Raw genomic sequence first — 19,031 nt, forward strand, 5'->3', positions numbered from 1 at the left:
TTTTTTAAAGTAAAACATTATAACTATTGTATTTAATACAAGCAATTATGAGCCCTTCACTGCAGTTAATACGCATGATTTCGAAACCGTAAGGTAAGCTGATTGGTACAAAACAACTCATCTCAATATTTTCCGGGCTATGATGGATTTAAATTTAGTATTTTTGCTGTTTAACAGAATGACGTTATGCTGCTAGGTATTGATGGGCTATATTAGTGCGTAGAAAGTTCTTCTGCTAAGATTTTCATCAATATTTGGACAAGAATTATATAAACTAACCATAAAGGTTTCATCATGTCTGGTATGATGTCTTTTTCAACTTTTCGTGCATTTTTTCCTAAATTTCTAGATTACTTAACTTGCGCGTATTGTGTTATTGGCAAAAGTGAAAGAAATATGAGCATGTGGAACTTAGTAATACTTTTCTGAATTAAGGTCCTTAAAATATAAGTTTTAAGAATGTTAAAGTTGTGCACAACATCAGATGACACTTTAAATGCTGTAGAACTGCTCTTTGTAGTAATTGCGTAGTTGCGCATTTAGAGATCTTCCATTCATCAGGTTAGTTATTTTCTAGGGATATTTATTTTTCTTGAAATTTTGTGTTAATACTCACTTTTATTCGCAACGTTTATGCAAAAAATAATTAGATTTTTAATTATTTTCCGGATGGATTAGAAACAGGTTTCAGAAAAAAAAAGGATATGCTTAGTTACCGCAAGGCATGTAAACAGTTAGCAAATTTTTGACTGTCGGTTGTTTTATCTGATTTTAACCACGTTTATGCCATCCTGTCAAAAGGGTTTTTTGACATGGTAAACTCTTTTTGACATAATTGTCAAAAACCGAAATTTTTAAACAAAACAATGTCTAAAATTTATATTGACGAAAAAATTACCGTAGCTAGTGATCTCTTAGTTTTATGAATTGATTGATATTTTGATGCGGTTAAGAAACTTTTTAACTATTTTAGATTTTTAAAATATAGTGTTAATTTTTAAAATAGGGTGGGCCGAAATTTTTTTTTTTGCGAAATCCATTTTTGGATAGCTCGCAACAGTTGCATAGTGAGCTAGTTAGCACTCACAAAAAATTTCTTGGAAATTGAAAAAATTTCCATATATCTACACTGAAAAACCGAAGAAAAAAAGAGAAAAATGAATTTTGCTCAAATTTTTTTCAAAAATAAATTTTAAATATTTTGCTTTAAAGCAATGAAAATGTTATATAATGAGCCAGTTCAAGCCCATAAAATGTTTTATTAATTTTACTGAATATTTACCCGCACCTTTCTGACATCAAAAATTGGGAAAAAAATGAAAAAAATACTGGATTTTTTCAATATGAAAATTATTTTTCAAAACTCATTCATAGACTGATTAATTAAATAGCAATATTAATCATACCAATTATTATCACCCAATAGTATCATAACATTTTCAATCTACAAATTTGATTTACAACACCTCACGCATAATGAATATTATCTTTTGGAATAATATTGTCTGGAAACTACCTTGCAAGAGAAATCATTTTCCAAAAATGTTTGGCAAAATACTGGCAGAGTGGTTTCATTTTTGTTTCAAACCACATTAAAGCATAAACGAGAGTTACATACTTTACAAGCAGTGTCTTGATGGACTTGGAGTGCGTTCAAAAAGACAAGCGTAACAAACGGTTTGCAGTTGTCAGCCATCGTGCATGACTGAGTTTCCCTGGGCTTCTGTCAGCCACGTTAGAAGGGCAACTACCATCCTTTACGGCAAGACAGATTCGATAAAAACACTAAGTACTTACTTAAATTTTGTTTTCTTTCATATCCAAAGCCAGAAGATTACAGTCAATTGTATCAAATTTGACCTTTGGAGTTTTTTTTCACAATCTTTGAGGAGCTGTCTGATAACTCCAGAATATGAATATGGCCCTTTATAGAACTGTCCATTTCCAAAATAAGATGCCTTTTTCGAGCCCATAAAATGTTTTATTAATTTTACTGAATATTTACCCGCACCTTTCTGACATCAAAAATTGGGAAAAAAATGAAAAAATACTGGATTTTTTCAATATGAAAATTATTTTTCAAAATTTATTCATAGACTGATTAATTAAATAGCACTATTAATCATAGCAATTATTATCACGCAATAGTATCATAACATTTTCAATCTACAAATTTGATTTACAACACCTCACGCATAATGAATATTATCTTTTCGAATAATATTGTCCCTTGCTATCAAAGGATAGAAGTTCTTTCCTAGCTTGAAGTTTGGCATGAATCTATCCATCTCGTGCAGTTTCACCTCACTCTTATTGCAGCTTCGGTTATTAGTTTCACACAACGTTCCACAGCCTGTGTGTGACAGCGAAATTTCTCAAAAGTTAACTCTGTTAGTTATTCTTTGCACATTTCTTTCAAGTCTTGGTCTATTAGATGCATTGTAAGAGGCGTCTCTCTTACAACACAGTTTGCCCAATCAACTAAATCAACGGCTTCAAAATTGAGTTTAGGAAGCTTAAAAAATAGTTGTTTTCTAGAGTCAAACAACATTGTTAACAGTAATGGTACGGGATGAGCGAAATATGCATTATTTGAGAAAACTTTGAAAATTATCTGCTTAACTTTGTCTGGAAACTACCTTGCAAGAGAAATCATTTTCCAAAAATGTTTGGCAAAATACTGGCAGAGCGGTTTCATTTTTGTTTCAAACCACATTAAAGCATAAACGAGAGTTACATACTTTACAAGCAGTGTCTGATGGACTTGGAGTGCGTTCAAAAATACAAGCGTAACAAACGGTTTGCAGTTGTCGGCCATCGTGCACGACTGGGTTTGCCTGGGCTTCTGTCAGCCACGTTAGAAGGGCAACTACCATCCTTTACGGCAAGACAGATTCGATAAAAACACTAAGTACTTACTTAAATTTTCTTTTCTTCCATATCCAAAGCCGGAAGATTACAGTCAATTGTATCAAATTTGACCTTTGGAGTTTTTTTTCACAATCTTTGAGGAGCTGTCTGATAACTCCAGAATATGACTATGGCCCTTTATAGAACCGTCCATTTCCAAAATAAGATGCCTCAGTGGCAACTCATAAGTATGCAGCAGACATATGTTCCACTGTAAAAGTCTTTTGACATTTGTCTCAAGTAAACAAAGTAATTTACCTTTCCATCCTTATTTACAGTTGTTCTGTCGCATCCAATAACCGATAAGTTGAGCAAGCTCACACTTTTTCGCAAAGCCTATAATACCTTGCGAAATTTCTTTTGCACTTTCACCAGTTGTTGGCGATATATGTCTAAACTAGTAATAAAAATAATCTTGGGAATAATAAAAGCAGTGGAATCGCAGATTAGAAAATTAGCATCTTGTATAACTACTTTTATTTGAGTGTGTGCATTTTTTTAAATTGAGGAACAAATGTCGCATAAAATTGATTACGTTTTCAATGTATAGTCTAAGTAACGCAACATTTACGTAACATTTCATTACTAGTACTTATTTCGAAACTACTTTTTAAACTATTCTTAATTTTTTTTATTTTTTTTTCATTTTCTCCATGTTTCTGTTTTAAAGGGGCGCAGCTAAGTATTTTACAAAATGTATAAGCATCTTTGAGTGTTACAACTGATTCACTGACTGATACTTCTACTGTTGCTGGAACTAGTTTCAAATTGGTACAGATGTGATATTCCCCCATTTGGCGACATCCGATTTTTTTGGACAAAATTGAAATATTTTTCTCGCCAATGAGGCAATAACTTTTTAAGCATGGTATCCCTGGCTAAACTAACCTGTGTTTAGCAACCTGAAGCAATCTTAGATCTGTTCAAACTTGTTTACGGTCTATGTTGGATAGATCTTTGTTTTTTCGTGCAATATGCCTTATAGGAAAGCTTATTTTGTGTTGGTTTAGATTCAGTAGTTGTGTTTTTATGAATAAATATTAGAAAATGCCAGTTTCTTTAAACTTGATCGTTAATTAAGACTAAAACCCAACTTTGAGTGTGTCTCGGTAAGGCGTATTGTTTCATATGTTGTGTTTCAGACTGAGTGTGAGGATTTATACAATAAAAACGTAAGTTTTTATTTTAGAATTTAAAAAACAAACTCTCACTTCAGAAATTCTTTGTTTTTACAAAATCATTTCTTGTAGTTTTTAACTTTATATTTACTGCATGTAAATTTATTTTACAAAAAAAATAGTTATTTTATTCTATAAGTTAATTCTTATTGATGCCAAGAATTATTCAAGTATATTCTCTAAACGTGCCTCCTTTAGGTACCAAATTTCTGAAAATAAGTTTACTCTACGATTTTATAAAAATATGAAGATGTTATTTTATGTAAAATATAGTAGATATTTTTAGTAGGTATTTTGAAAGCATTTTTGAATAGCAAATAAATGTATGGTATTTTTGTATTGTTTATGTTTGGGATGTTCTGTTGAGACGTTTTTACTTTTCATTAGAGATGAAAATAGTCGGGAAAAAAACGTTTTTTTCCCCCGAAGGTGTTTATTTCCACAGCGGAAAAAATGAATTTTTTCAACTTACCAGGAAGTTTTAATTGAAATTTTCAGCAAAAAATGATTAGAAATTTCTCACACTTAAATTCTGATGCCATCCCCCCCCCCCCCTGTATATTAAAATACTGTAGCTTTAATGCAAGTTATTGTACGATAATATAATTTGCATATGGATCAAAAAAATTTGATAATACTTTTTGCAAAAAAGTTTAAACCAATATACTTAGTGAAGAATTTATTTTCCTTCTTCATAAAACAAACATGCATAACTTTAATCACAAAACTATGTTTCTGCTGACTGTGTGAGCCATATGTACAAGGTGCGACAGAAAAAAAACCCGGGCAAGCAATCTTCCATGAAACTTTATTAAAAATTAATAAATTAACAAAACAAAAAATATATATTAATAATATGAGAAGACCTTTAGCAATCAATAAATTTAACTGTTTTCAAACTGGCAGTCTTTTGCAGTAATACAGAGATAAAACTGCTGATTAAAATTCTCATTCAAGGGCCGCAAGTCCTTTAATCAATCCTATTCCCTATAAAGCAATTGGTTTAGGGAGTTCAAACTCATGTGTAGTTTAGGGTAGACCTTTGACTCTAAAATAGGCCATACAGTGCAATAAATGGGATTGAAGTCTAGCAAGTGGAGCGTCCACTCAAAAGATGATACCATGTCAAAAACAATGCGCCTTACACCACTCTTGTCTCTTTGGCCATATGAATCGGTATGGAGTATAAGGAAAATGTCCAGTCTACATTGCTGAGGTGCTCTTAGGCCCACAGAAGTACAATAACTTCTAAAATGTCATTCTTGTTCACTTTTTGAGTTATTTTACGGCCCTCATCCACAAAAACTTAGAGATTTTTTGTCGCTTGTGCTGATTCCATCAGACCAGGCCTAACTACGTATTTTGGCGATATTTAACATTTTCTAAGGTACTCAGCGTGTCTACAGACCAAATCTTATAGTTCTGGAGGATATGAGTTGGATGGACGGATTGACGGTAAATCAGTGAAAGGTATCTCTTTCAGCGTGAACTTGAAGCCCGTCACAAACGTTTCTGGCATCTTTGGAGTCATACTAATGCCTGAACTTTTTTCACTTAGTCGCTCTTATCGGGCACAAATTCCCATCTTACGAACAACTTCTCTCGTGGAAACCCTAGGACTTTTCATTGAACTCACCTTTGGATAACCTGACTATTAACTGAAATGTTCACTGTTCATTTTTGTACACTTTCCGGTCATAGACTATCATTTCCAAGCCACTTGAAATGGCATACCGTTTCAATTATTGTTTGCCGAGGCACAACAAGCAAACGAACTGTTGTTCTACTTGGTTAAACAACTTCAAATAGCAGTTATTTTGCTTAAAATTGTAAGAAAACCGAAAAACAATACATAAACTAGGAAATATATTGTAAATTATTTTCTAATAAAGTGGAAGACAAAAATAAATAAGGCACTCTTTAAAATGAAATTACCTTTCTTCCTTTCAGTGATACAATTTTTGTCCGACTTTTTTTTGCCGCATCCTGCATATTGTTTTAAGCAAAAAAAAGTGGAATCTGCAGTAGGGCTCAAGCTGAGATTCTGTGTTTTGAAGTTTGACTCTTCCATATATTTGATTCAGATGTCCTTTTTAGAATTTTTCAAAAAAAAAATAGTTCTTGATCAAATGACCCTAAAACATTTTATTTTTCAAGTAAAATACAAAACAGAACAACTTGGTTATAATAACTCAGTTTCGTTCAAAAGTGCTGGTATGACTACTTTTACTACTGTGCTTAGCAGGGCCATATGAATAAACTGAAACTCCAGTTTAAGTTTTGGTTCAGCTTAAGAAAAACAAATTTAGTTTTGATTTGAACTTAGGCTTAGAAAAAATCAAAACTCAATAGCTTTCATTTTCAGACAGTAAAGTTACACTGTATTATTTTTCTTTCAAAAAAAATATCAATCATGTTTGAAGGTCGAAAATTTCAATTCAATATTTCAAGTTTCAAAAGTAGTCTAAAATAGAAAATATAATTGTTATGATTAGACACACATTACCCAATATTATTAGTTGAATGAACGACTTGACTTATTTCTGGTGTTTGACCATGAAAGCTCTCAGTTATAAAACAAAAGGGTTTCTTTTTCTAATTAATCTTATTTTTATGTGTATTTCTGTCACAGAAAAATAAGATGTGTGGATAGCATATGTTTTTCAATGGTTAACCCTTTATATGTTCCAAGAAACACAGAGCTATTAAGAAACCCAAATTTTATTCATAAAAAAATCAAATTTTCCAATTTTTCCCGAAAAAAAACGTTTCCATCACTTCAAAATTTCTGGAAATTTTACATCTCTACATTTCATACATAAAAATATTAATAACTAAGAGTTTTTTTGGCTGAAATGTAGTTATATTTTGGGGATGTTTTCTGCTTTAAACATCGCATATTGAATCGCTTTGCTCTTTTTTAGTACACTATGAGATTTGTTTTTGTTCGAGGAAATGCATGTTGGAAGCTTTTATTTCTCTTGGTACATATTTCTTTGGTGAGCTGTGATAATAATTTGTTAATTTCAGCATTTTAAATACCTACTAGTAATTTTTCTTTGTGTGCAAAAACTTTCTAGTTTCTGGTATTTTTGAAGCAAATATTCGAGATGTTTTTTGCTGTGGTTTTATGTTGTTTTTATATTTATTGCCTTCTGAAGTGATTTAATCATGTTTTTTTTATCTGAATTTTTCCTGTTGGCGCTAAAAAAGCATCGCTAAGAACGATGTATGACATACGTCGTCATACATTGTTTTCTTGGCGCCAACAGGAAAAAGTCGTCAAGGGTGGGGTTTATGACATTAGTTCCTTCAAATTAATTTTTTTTTAAGAACTCCCTGTTTTTGAGAAAAAATACGTATTTGCACTTTTTTTCAAGGCCAAATAGGGCTGGCTAAATATTAAGCAAATTTAGCGAAATTTTTTGAGGCGGGTCTACAGACCCATATAGCAACTTTTGGACACTATCCAAAAACAGATTTCCAAAAAAAGTTTTTTCGGCCCATCCTAGTGTACAATAGACAATCTGAAACATAATTTTGATTCAACAAGCTACTTGTTTGTGGAATGAAAGAAATAAATAGAATTACTGTTATTATGGAATAAAAATATCTTAAATAGCAGCATATTTAAAAAAAATAGTGACTGTTTAACAGTGGCATACATAGCATGGGTGACAGCCAGGGCAGCAATTTGTGGTGTACATCCCCCCCAAACAAAAATAAAATATTTTAAAATTCTATGAAATTCACGGGCGATTCCACGGTTAACTGACTGACATTCACAGAGCAAAACAATAAGTATTTTGAAACTTAAACCACAAAATATTAACTTTTGAAAAAATATTTTCTCCTCTCTTATTGTACTTTTTAAGCTGAATTTTATGGTATAATTGAATTTCCAAAATACATATTGGGTGATTTTTGAAAAATTCTTAAAAGCTTGGACTGACATGAATGTAACCTGTGTGAAAAGTAATACTGATTCAATAAGAGATTTTTCTGAAAGTAAAAGGAATTTTTATTTAATTCAAATCAGGATCAAAGAATAATGAATAAACTTTCAGCCTATTGTTTTGAGTTGGAAAATATTGCTACAATAAAGAATTACTCTAATTAGAACTGCTTGGTAACTAACTGACATATCTGAAATTTTCTAAATATATTAATGCAAATGTTTAAAATTAAGTAGCAAAACAAATAAATAAGATTACATAAAAGGCAAACAATGAAAATACATTTGTTAGATTTGATACAGTGAACTCAAGTGATTGAATCATTGAGGAAATGAATCAACCGCTTTAATGAATCAAATGGCCAAAAAACAGAACAAAATCCAGCTTTATTGAACTAGCCGCTTTATAGAATCAAAACTGTTTAGAACAAATGGGATTCATATACTCAGCGACCAGTGTATTGCTAAAATAAAGATTTGCAGTATTTATGACAAGTTGGTAATTCACTGACAGATTGGCAACTGACTAATATTACAAACATGCAACAAAAATATCTATTTAAAAATATAAAAAATTCTCCTAGTTTGATTTCTTCAAGCTAAATTTAATGGTAAAATTAAATTTTTAAAATGCATTTTAGATGATTAAAATAAATTTAAAAGCATGGTTACTGACTGACATGAATGCAACCTGCTGGAAAAGCAATATAAATTCAATACAATATTCTCCTCTGAAAACAAGAGATTATTCATAAATTTCAGTTGGGATCAAAGAAAAATGAATAACCTTCTGGCATATGGCATTTGATTTCAAAAATATTACTAAAATAACAACATTAGAGTAATTAGAATAGCTTTGTGAGCTGACAGACATTTGAGAATTTCCTACGTATCCTAACATAAAAAGTTAAGAATTGTGCAGTAAAACATACAAATAAGTGTACACAGAAGCAGAGCATTCTTTGCCTTTAGGGCTTGACCAGGGGACCCTTAGCCTATGAGGACCCCCAAAATAATAAACCCATAGAAAATTACTACAAAATATAGTTTTAATATGCTAATTATGACGCAAGGGCAATACAAAACGTATCGATTGATTTTTAACATCAAAATAACAATTTTGTGCCACCTAGTCTTTTGTTAAAGTAGTTTACGGAGCCCAGTGTACCCTAGTTTGTAGTATATGAAATGAAAAAAACTGTAGGTGATTGCAACTCTGCAGCACTTCCTTTGATAGTTTTTTTTTTTTTTTTTTTTGTAGGCATCTATAAATGTGTTTGACCGAATGTCTAACAGCCTTAAAATTTGTAAATAAAACTCTATGCAATAAAAAAGCAATTAAAATAAGATTTTATTTTTTCTATCAATAACCTCTTTTCCCCTCATATTTTTTTTAATTGCTAAAGAATTTAAAAATCTTTTCTTTTTCTTCAATATTTAAAAATAAATCACATCCTTGTAAAATTATTGAGCTATAAAAAGTAAACTATTTCTATTTCCTCTACATCATCTTAGCCACTTATATGATTCAACAAGCCTTTTTATCAAAATTCAATATTTTTCACCATCCATAGCCTTTCCCAGTGGCGTACCCACGGAGGGGCTTAAGCCCTTCCCAGAGATCAGATGAAATTCAGAAATGGCCATAACCTCCTTGACCAGACCAAAGAGAATGGCTAAAATTGTGTCTTTTGGCCTATAATTTTGGAGATTTTACAAAATATTTGAAAATTATGCCTCTTAAAATACGGCTGCTGTAAAACTCTTTGCCTAACAATAGACTTCTCTCCACAGAAAATTCAGCCTCTTTCTTTAAAAAGAAATTTAATTTGAGCATAATTATTATGTTGGTGTGTGTCTTTTATAATTTGCAAATTTAAACTGATTTTGTAGAAGTGGTTCGATAAATAGAGAGAACACACTGAGAACAGGAGAGCGCAATTTATTCTTCCCTGAAATTTTATAAAGTTGCTATACAAATAAAATAAAAACTGAGTAATAAAACATTACTGGTACGAAATTTCTAAAACAAATCTACATAAATCTGGGACAGGTAGAAAAAACACTAATTTTACCTCTTTACTCACGTATCAGAGTTCCTTAAAAAAATCTAGCCCCTCCCAGGAAAAAACCTGAGTGCGCCACTGGCCTTTCCCCTATTACCATCTATCACTCTTGCTACAAAATATTGTAGATCACAAGAAACTTCATAGAAATGTTCTTTACTAGCAGTCACTTCCCACATTTCTGAATTGTATTCTTCCCTGTGAAAGTTGTGATATTGTAAATTTGTCATTTGGCTGCACTGACTAAAATGCTTTCCTCTTGTTTTGAATTGATGTATTTTTCTAACCTTAGACAATTATTTTTGAAATACAGGCTCAAGCATTACTAAATTATGTGAGAATGAATAAAATCAATAAAATATGTTAGCATTCTTAAATTAAGATAGTTGAGTTGTTTGATATCACTTAAAGAGCTAAAAAAAATAATTATGTTTTCAGGAGTATTAAATTAAATACATTGTAGCCATTTTAAAGTTAAACAGAATGTCAGTCAGTTACCAAGAAGTTTTCGGTGCTCCAGATGTAAACTTCCAATTCTGCTTATATTCAGCATTTAAATGCTTCTGATGTTGGCAGAGAATATGAATTTTGGAAAATTTCCACCAATAATATTCATGCTGAGGGGGAAAAAGTTTATTTTTTATGGTAACTGACTGACATTTTTATAAACTGATTTTTAAGATCGTTTCTGAACGAAACACTATAAAGATATTTATTGATATAAGCTTCCAGTATAATTCTGTATTGTGAGTACAACAAAATACACTAACCTTCTTTCCTTTTAGTAAAATTTGATTACTACTTGTCAAATTTTCCCCAAAAGATCCGGAAAAGCTATATATAGACATATGTTGTGGCTTATTTTCAATACGAAAAATTATAAATTAAATTTTAGTTTGGTGCACTTTAAAAGCATATATTTCAAGCTTTTAAATGATATACAATACTCATAGTTATTAAGTTTTGTTAATATTGAAATTTTGATGCTCAGGTTGACAATTTCGTAGAATTGCCCTCATACAGTTTTCAAAAACAATTACATTTGTGTTATAACGAAATTTCAAACAGGCTAACATACGTAAGACAAATAAAGGCTATGAACCTTTTTACTTGCCCTAAATGCAAACTTGCAGGCTATCGAAAGGTCAAAAAAGTATGCAAAAGTGTCCCCAGGTGCCCACTTTCCCCTAGTATTAAAATACTGGCAGTTTATCAAACAGCAGTGGCATCACTAGAGGAGCGTTCCGCCCCGGGTTTCCAGGGAAAATTTTTGTAGTCTTAAAAATGCGTTTTAGCTTCATATTTTCAAAAACTTGCAATTCAACTTTGGGTGTCACCCTCATACAAGGACACCCGGTGCGGTTCCCCCCCCCCCCCCCCATAGTGACGCCACTGCTGTTTGATAAACTGTCAGTATTTTAATACCAGGGGACAGTGGGGCACCTCGGGACACTTTTTGATAATGATTTTTTATAATTTTCAACAAGGTAGCTAAACATGTAACTTCAATTTTGCTTGAATTACATTTTCATTATAAAAATTACTCATTACAACATCCCAACCTGCCCTACTATGTGGAGTAGGGGAGACTGGGGATACTTGAACCCTGGGGATACATCCCACAGCCAAAAATGTATTAAAATCATTAAGTAGAGATATGAAATCTGACAATTATGTTAAAGTTATACTTGTACATAAAAAATGGCAACACTTTTTTTTCCAGCTATTTTGTGTTAACTCAAGAAGTGATTATCTGAATGGGTCAAGGGAAACTTTTTTTTTAGGAAAGTACAGTAGAAGACCGTTATAACGCACACCTTGGGACCAGAGCTTTCGCGTTATACAGGTTTTTGCGTTATGTAGATCATTTCACAAATTTTGAAACTAATATTCATAATAAATTTATTTATTAGCACTTCAGAATGAGTTTTATCTGCAATGAGTATTAAAGCACCAATATTACCAATACCAATTAAAAGAAAGTGCATTATCCTGCACTTCTGCTAGCTTCATGGTTTGCATAACAGCTGCATTTTCAAGAGCCATCTGGTATTTTCTATTTACTGTAAGTACCAATTTACTCTTTAAAGCTTTGAATTAAGATGGAAAGATGAAAAACTTTCAAAATTTAATTTGCCTAACAATTTTTATGTTTGCAAAGCAAAACAGAGGGATTTTTTAAACTTCAAAACCTATTGTTTACTTCTGAAAAGTAGTGCGGTTTATAGAGAATTGTGTTATACAGGTCGACGTTATAATGGTCTTCTACTGTATTTAAGTGCATTTTATGAGTTTACAGAACCATTGCCCACAGTTCTGTCACTTGGTCGTGAAAAGACATACACTCTAGTTTGAAATGTAAGCATCTAGTTATATTTTGACCCTCAGTGCACTGAGATACAAGCCTCTAAAAAGTACACTTTTTGTCATATTTTGATGACAAAACTGCTATTTTTTCGCAGCAGTGAGCGTTTAATGAGCCTATTTAATAATTTATATATGGTATTACACAAATTGCTCACAAAAACTGGTTGAACCTCATTGCATGGAACCAGGAGGCCTCAAACATGACACATTTTCACTTTCTTCGGCAAAGTTTAGCCATCTTTGTCAGGGTCCACTGAAGATCAGCCATAATAAAATTATCGATATATTTCATTTGAGGCGCTAAATATGTTGCAGTCACAAAGATGACTTATGCTCAATGCGCAGAGACAATTGAATATTAAAAAATGTCGATTTGAGAAAAACCCTAAGTCGGGACCATCTTTCGAAATTTTTGTGGGTCACAAAAAATTTTTTTGGAAGAAAAAGAAAATGTGTTTGCTAAAATCATTCAAAGAAACCACTTTAAAATTTTTAGCGAAATCAAAAATTCAAAAATGGCATGCATCTGACCTGCCTGTCTCTTATAAAAACTGGCTCTTAAACATTACTGTGACCACTTAATGTTAGCAACAAATATTCTCAGCCTTATACACTCCTGTTTGTGAAAATTGCAACACCACGAAGGACTTACTCGAGTGAGCTGAAAATTGCAGGAAATTTAAAGTAGGGCATGATATGCAAATGATTAGAATTGCAGACTGGTAGCGCATGCGTATGCTGAGCAGCGCCCTCTGAACGGCGAATCGAACCGAATATAAATAGACGGCTGTAGCAAGGCTTGTATGATTATCGGTGGTTATATGCTAGAGTAAACAGCTGAATTTTTCCTATGCCTCTTCGACGAAAGAAAGCGAAATTTGTGCAAATTTTGGAATTAGAACATTGCAGAATCGTCGTCCTTCGTGAAGATGGATTGTCTTATCGTGCAGTAGCCGCTTGTGTGCAGCGTAACAGCAGCACAATCATGCGTGTTTGGAAGCAGTGTACGGACGAGGATCGGACAGCTCGGAAATCCGGGAGTGGACCCCGAACTGGGACATCAGCTCGCAATGACAGACACCTGTTGCTTATGGCACTGACAGACCGCACAACTTCTTCTAGACAATTGGCAGCACAGTGGTCAACAGCTACAGGTGTTTCATTGTGTGCTTCATCAATTCGGAGACTGCTGCAGCGTGGACTGTGAGCAAGGATTCCTTTATACAAGATTCCTCTCACGCAAAACCATCGCCTGTTGCGGCTACAATTGGTCAATGAATATAGGAGCTGGCATGCTGATTGGCAGTAGGTCATCTTTTCTGACAAATCCCGCTTCAATTTGTGGCTCCGTGATTACCGAATTTGTGTCGGGCGCTATGCCGGTGAACGTCACATTCCGGAGTGCATTATCGAACGCCATAGTAGACGAACACCCGGAGTTATGGTCTGGGGTGCCATAGCATATGGACAATTACAATTGCTACGAATTGTAGGCAATTTGAACAGTACCCGATACATAAACGAAGTTTTACAGCCCCAAACTATTCCTTTCCTGCAAGGATTGCCAGTGGCTGCATTCCAGCAGGATAATGCCCAACTAACATGTCGCCAGGACTGTCAAATCCTACCTTGATTTGCAGCAGGTACAGCTTCTTCCTTGGCCTGCATATTCCCCGGATATGTCACCGATTGAACTTGCGTGGGATTTCGTTGGGCCGCGTCTCGCTCGTGATGCTTGTCCAGTTGCTTCGACAGACGAACTTTGGTTGCGCATACAAGCAATATGGAATACTCTTCTGCAGGCAGATATTCAAACTTTGTTTCACTCCATGCCGAGTCGTGTAGCAACTCTTATTCCGGCGCGTGGTGGCCACACAAAATACTAATTTCTATCCCTTTTTATTATTTGTTTGGTTTGAAAATGTAATGATTTATTTGTACCATTACCACTCAACTGTGTATTAAATTTCATTCAACTATGATGCTTCCTTCATGGTGTTGCAATTTTCACAAACAGGAGTGTAAATCAGTATTGTCACGTTGATTGAATTCCTTTTCCATTTTCATAACATTAGTCAAAGAATTTAGTGTAATTATGATGAGCTCAGGGCTTTTTAGTTGTGCCCCCCCCCCTCCCTTATTTTTCTTTCATCTCCTGAAAGTACATTTTTTCATGCTTTGATTTTCATTGCAGGTGTTGAATTATGCGATTTCTTTTGGCAACACGAGCACAACAAGAAATGGATATCATATTCAGATGAAGAACTCAGCGTGTTGAATAAAGCTGTTAAAAGAGGCCAAAAGACTGTGTCATTACCTAGCAATACTGCCAAGAAACAGATAGTTGTGAACTTTGAAAAAATGTATCAAAAAAATACGGTTTCACTTTATGAGCAAAGAGTGCGTTGTGCTGTGTATACTGATGACTTTCATGCTTGGATGTGGAAGGATGATGATGGTCAATTCAGTAGCTACACTCCCCGACTTGTTTTGTTTTTGGAAAAGGCTTACTTGACAAAACAGAAGAAAGTAAAGTTTTACTTTAGAGGAGATTATGAACTTAACCTTGAGACACTATCGCAAGTAAATCTGGAGACAAATTATAGTCGCCCTGCGATTCGAGAAAAAGTTGAAGTTTCTGATCCTAAATCTGAGATTATAATTTCCATTACTTCTAACTCGAAAGATCACATGGATAAATTGTGTTCTCGAGATGAAAGTTAACTTATCTGATTTGTTCTTTTGAAGGGATACATCGTCATTTGCTTTTAATGAACTTAATTTTTTCCTGTTTTATATATTTATTGCTGATTCATTTTGAATTATGTTTAAAAGTATTTATTATGTTGAATGTTTATGTAAATTTATTATTTTTACATCAAAGTTTTATATGAAAAGTTTTTCTGTTTAAGTTATTGAACTTATTGTTCTCATATTACTGTTTAATAAAGAGCTTTTTGTTAAACATTTGGTTGTTTTTTATGAATTGTAAAGTTAATTCCATTTACCTTTGATCAATTGGAGATTAAAGAGATGATTATAAGTTGAGTGGTAGATATTTGGGTATGGTTTCTAATATTAGCGTTTGTGCAGATAAAAATAGCAAGCTCTCGGGGGGTTCCTGGAAGAGGCCAAAAGTACTTCTGACTTGAAATTGTAGTAATTGTGCAATAACAGGTTGAAATAAAGTAACTCGAAACAAATGTGTAGAAATAATGTTCAACTAATTAAGCTACGTAACTATTCATATTTCCAAGTTGTGAAAACTTTTTTACACAGCTCGAGTTCTCTCAATTCAATATTTGAATAATGATCACTTTGTTTCCAAGTATTTTAACCCTTTTTAATTGTTTTTTGTTTTGGCCAATGTTACCCTTGCGTTTGGGCTGCTTTGGCCCAAAGTTCTTTTTCCTATTTAAAATCATTGTAGGACCAATTAGAGCCAAAGAAAGATGTGTATTCACTGGAGAAACTATTTATTTGAAAGAAAATTGCATTTTATAAAGAAGTTTGAGATTCACATATTTGTTTTATGGAAAATTAAAATTTCTTAAAGTGTGTAAAAGTTGTCTCTGAAATTACAGACGGAGAAAAGTCATATTTTCATTAGTTTTGGAGGTTGAATAATTTTATTAACGGTACACCATTCGTAAAACAAAGGATCCTAAATTGTCTGCCACTTCTAAAACATGCTGGTGCTCTCCATGCTCTCAACGTTAGCTTCTTCTAGCTCACATCAACAGCTTTCCCTGGAAACCTGAGCTCATTCCGTAAACTTTCCAACCAATTTAACAAAATCTATACGAAATAGACGCAACTCAGTTAATTTTTTTCTAAACCTCCTATACATTTTTTTCTTCATCTTCCATAATAAAAGCTCAGTAACTGAGCCCTGATAATTTGAGTCTATAATCGCTGTCTATCGGGCGCTGAGAATTCCAATGGTTTTTTCTTGTGTTTCTTGTTCATTCATTGAGTTCAGCAGTCATTTTTCCTCCGATTCTCAACCCTGAATGTTGATCCGTATAGCCTTACGTTTGATCAACAGTCGGATATTCGAATAATAAAACTGATCCTATTTCAACAGTTAGGAGATTTCCAAAAATTTTAGATTGGGAAAATTTTTATCGGAAAATTTAAACGACCTACTTTTTTTCTGATGAAATGTAACTCGGCAAATTTTCATCGGAAAATTTAATCGTTACGATCTCTTTTTCCGATGAAATTTTGACCGTCAAATTCTAATCGGAAAATTTGATCATTACGATTTCGTTTTTCGATGAAAAACAACTCATCGAAAACCGGTTCTCGGATTCTGATCGCAACGATATCAACGTGCGTTACGTGATGAGTTTAGGAGGAGTCGATCATCGACAAGCAAAATCCTATGAGTTGATGCTACTTGGGAAGGGATTGCCCCCGGCCGCAGCACATTATCCAAGTATCGTTGAGCCGTAAGAATGCCCTGAATACAAACTAGAGGTGAAATGGTATTGTACGCAATTGCGCCCCAACCCATTATGCCACGTTGTCGTGCGGTGGGACGTTCCACAGTTAAGGCCGATTCACATGGCGACCGATCCGTCCGCCCGTTCCGATTTATCGGACGTGACGGACGGGTGTGAAAATATTGCAACATTCATACTAGCTCCGTCCGATAGCCACGTGAAGGTGTTCACCCGCTAGGGGTGAAGAGCGTGGATCTAATGCCGTTCTTTTGTCGCTCTCCTAATCAAAATAAAATTAACAAGAAGTTATAAGCGATGTTGCTGTGATTGCAATAAGCCTTTTAAAAATGCATTATTGTTTGTCACGAACGTCAAGCAAGCGGTTAGTAGGATCACTCTGAACGTTTAAAAGAATTTGGGGCAGTAGAAATTAAAATGGCCGAATGATAAGGGTAAGCAAGTAGTGTAACAGAAAATTTATCAAATTTCTGTCTACAACATCTCTGTCAAAAACGTGTTCACACACCTCCCCCACCCTCTTATATTTAATAGAATTTAAGAGAGAAATATTATTATTATTATTATACTTTTTTTTTCTGAAAAACTTGTTGATTGAAGTTTTAGCAAAAAAGTAAAAATTGAATGAGAATTGTACATAAAAAAAGCATCTGTACTACATTCCACTCCCCCCCCCCCCCTTGATCTTCAATAGAATATATGAGAGAAAGATTAAATGTTCAAATATTTTGAAAAAACTTGCTGGTTGAAGTTTTCGCAAAAAAGTAAAAATTTAATGACAACTATACATAAAAAAATCTATTTAGTTTGAAATTAATCTAGGCATGCAACAGATGAAACTTCGATTCGATGCTACTACAATAGGTGTTGATATTTCATATAAGATCAAGCTAGAGCTCTCTTCGTCTCTTAAAACATTTAAAAAAATTTTTGGTCTAATATTTCAATCGTTTAGTAATAACTGAGCGTTATATGATTAGGTGCCGGACTTTGATGGCCTAAAAAATCTATAAAAATGCTCTTAAGAACTGAAAAAATGTTGTTAAAAATAGCAAAAAAACCCCCTTAAATATATAAACATTGTTCTTTAAATAAAGGAGTTTTCTCTATATTTTAACATGGATTTTCACTTGAATTACTATTTATTTCTTAAATTTACAAACAGTGTTCTTAAAATATTTATATTGAGATAAATTTGGGAACAAATTTCCTCCTTTTACGATTCAGGATGATCGATAAAAAACTTTGACTTCAATTTGTTGTTGGATTCTTAAATATGTTGCGTAACTAAATTTTTACTGGGAAGTGAGCTAAAGCATACTCTTAAAATGACAAAAGCTACAAAAGAATTCGATTATTATATTTATCCAGAAATCCAAAAAAGTGACAATTTTTGAAAATGTCAGGATATTTCTGACAAAATAGCACATATTATATTCATGAATAAGTTCGTGGCAAAGCCTATTTATTCAAAAGTTTGAAAAGTCCAGCAAATGTTTAAGACAGTTTAATATCATTAGGATCTGACGACATTTTAACGCGTAACCATAAAAGATTTAACTTGTATGATTTTTTTTTCTTGGTTAAAATATGATTTGCTTCATCACATTTCGAAACAATGACTATTCAAACAAAGATTCAAAAACTTCTACTGACTAATTAAATAATAATAATAATAATAATGGGTTTCGTTAATGGTCCCACTGCCAATGTTTAGCGTTAGAAGCTGGTTTTGCAAGTTACATTGAGCTGTGGAATCATTTTTTAACGAAAAAACAAATTGCAAAACTAAATTTTCACGTAATTATATCTAATTAAGCATTCCACGCAAAATAAAGATAATTGAGTAATAACCCTCATATAACTTCTAAGGCATTCTCATTTTGAAAAACATCAACTGTCTTTTGAAAAATAACCACAAATTTTGTACGAAACTAGCAGTAAACAAAACGAGAAATATTCCCGCAAAAGTAAAAACGGCGTCTCTCCTTTGATTGGCTATCACATTCGCTCCCCGAATCAGACGGCCGTCAAAATCCAGCATCGCCAGAACGTAACGGGAGCCCAGAAATTCGGCGTGCTGTCATGG

The 19,031-nt window shown here is 33.2% G+C and overlaps 1 protein-coding gene across 1 annotated transcript; it reads left to right on the forward strand.

Moving 5' to 3' along the window:
- The first annotated feature begins 139 nt into the window (after positions 1-139).
- On the forward strand, positions 140-15,430 carry LOC129231649 (uncharacterized). Its single transcript, XM_054866013.1, has 2 exons — positions 140-301; positions 14,671-15,430. Exons 1-2 carry the CDS (start codon positions 295-297, stop codon positions 15,198-15,200), a joined length of 537 nt encoding a protein of 178 aa, XP_054721988.1. The 5' UTR covers positions 140-294; the 3' UTR covers positions 15,201-15,430.
- The last annotated feature ends 3,601 nt before the right edge of the window (positions 15,431-19,031 follow it).

This window comes from Uloborus diversus, chromosome 10 (genome assembly GCF_026930045.1).
Source record: "Uloborus diversus isolate 005 chromosome 10, Udiv.v.3.1, whole genome shotgun sequence".
NCBI classification, from domain to species: Eukaryota; Metazoa; Arthropoda; class Arachnida; order Araneae; family Uloboridae; genus Uloborus; species Uloborus diversus.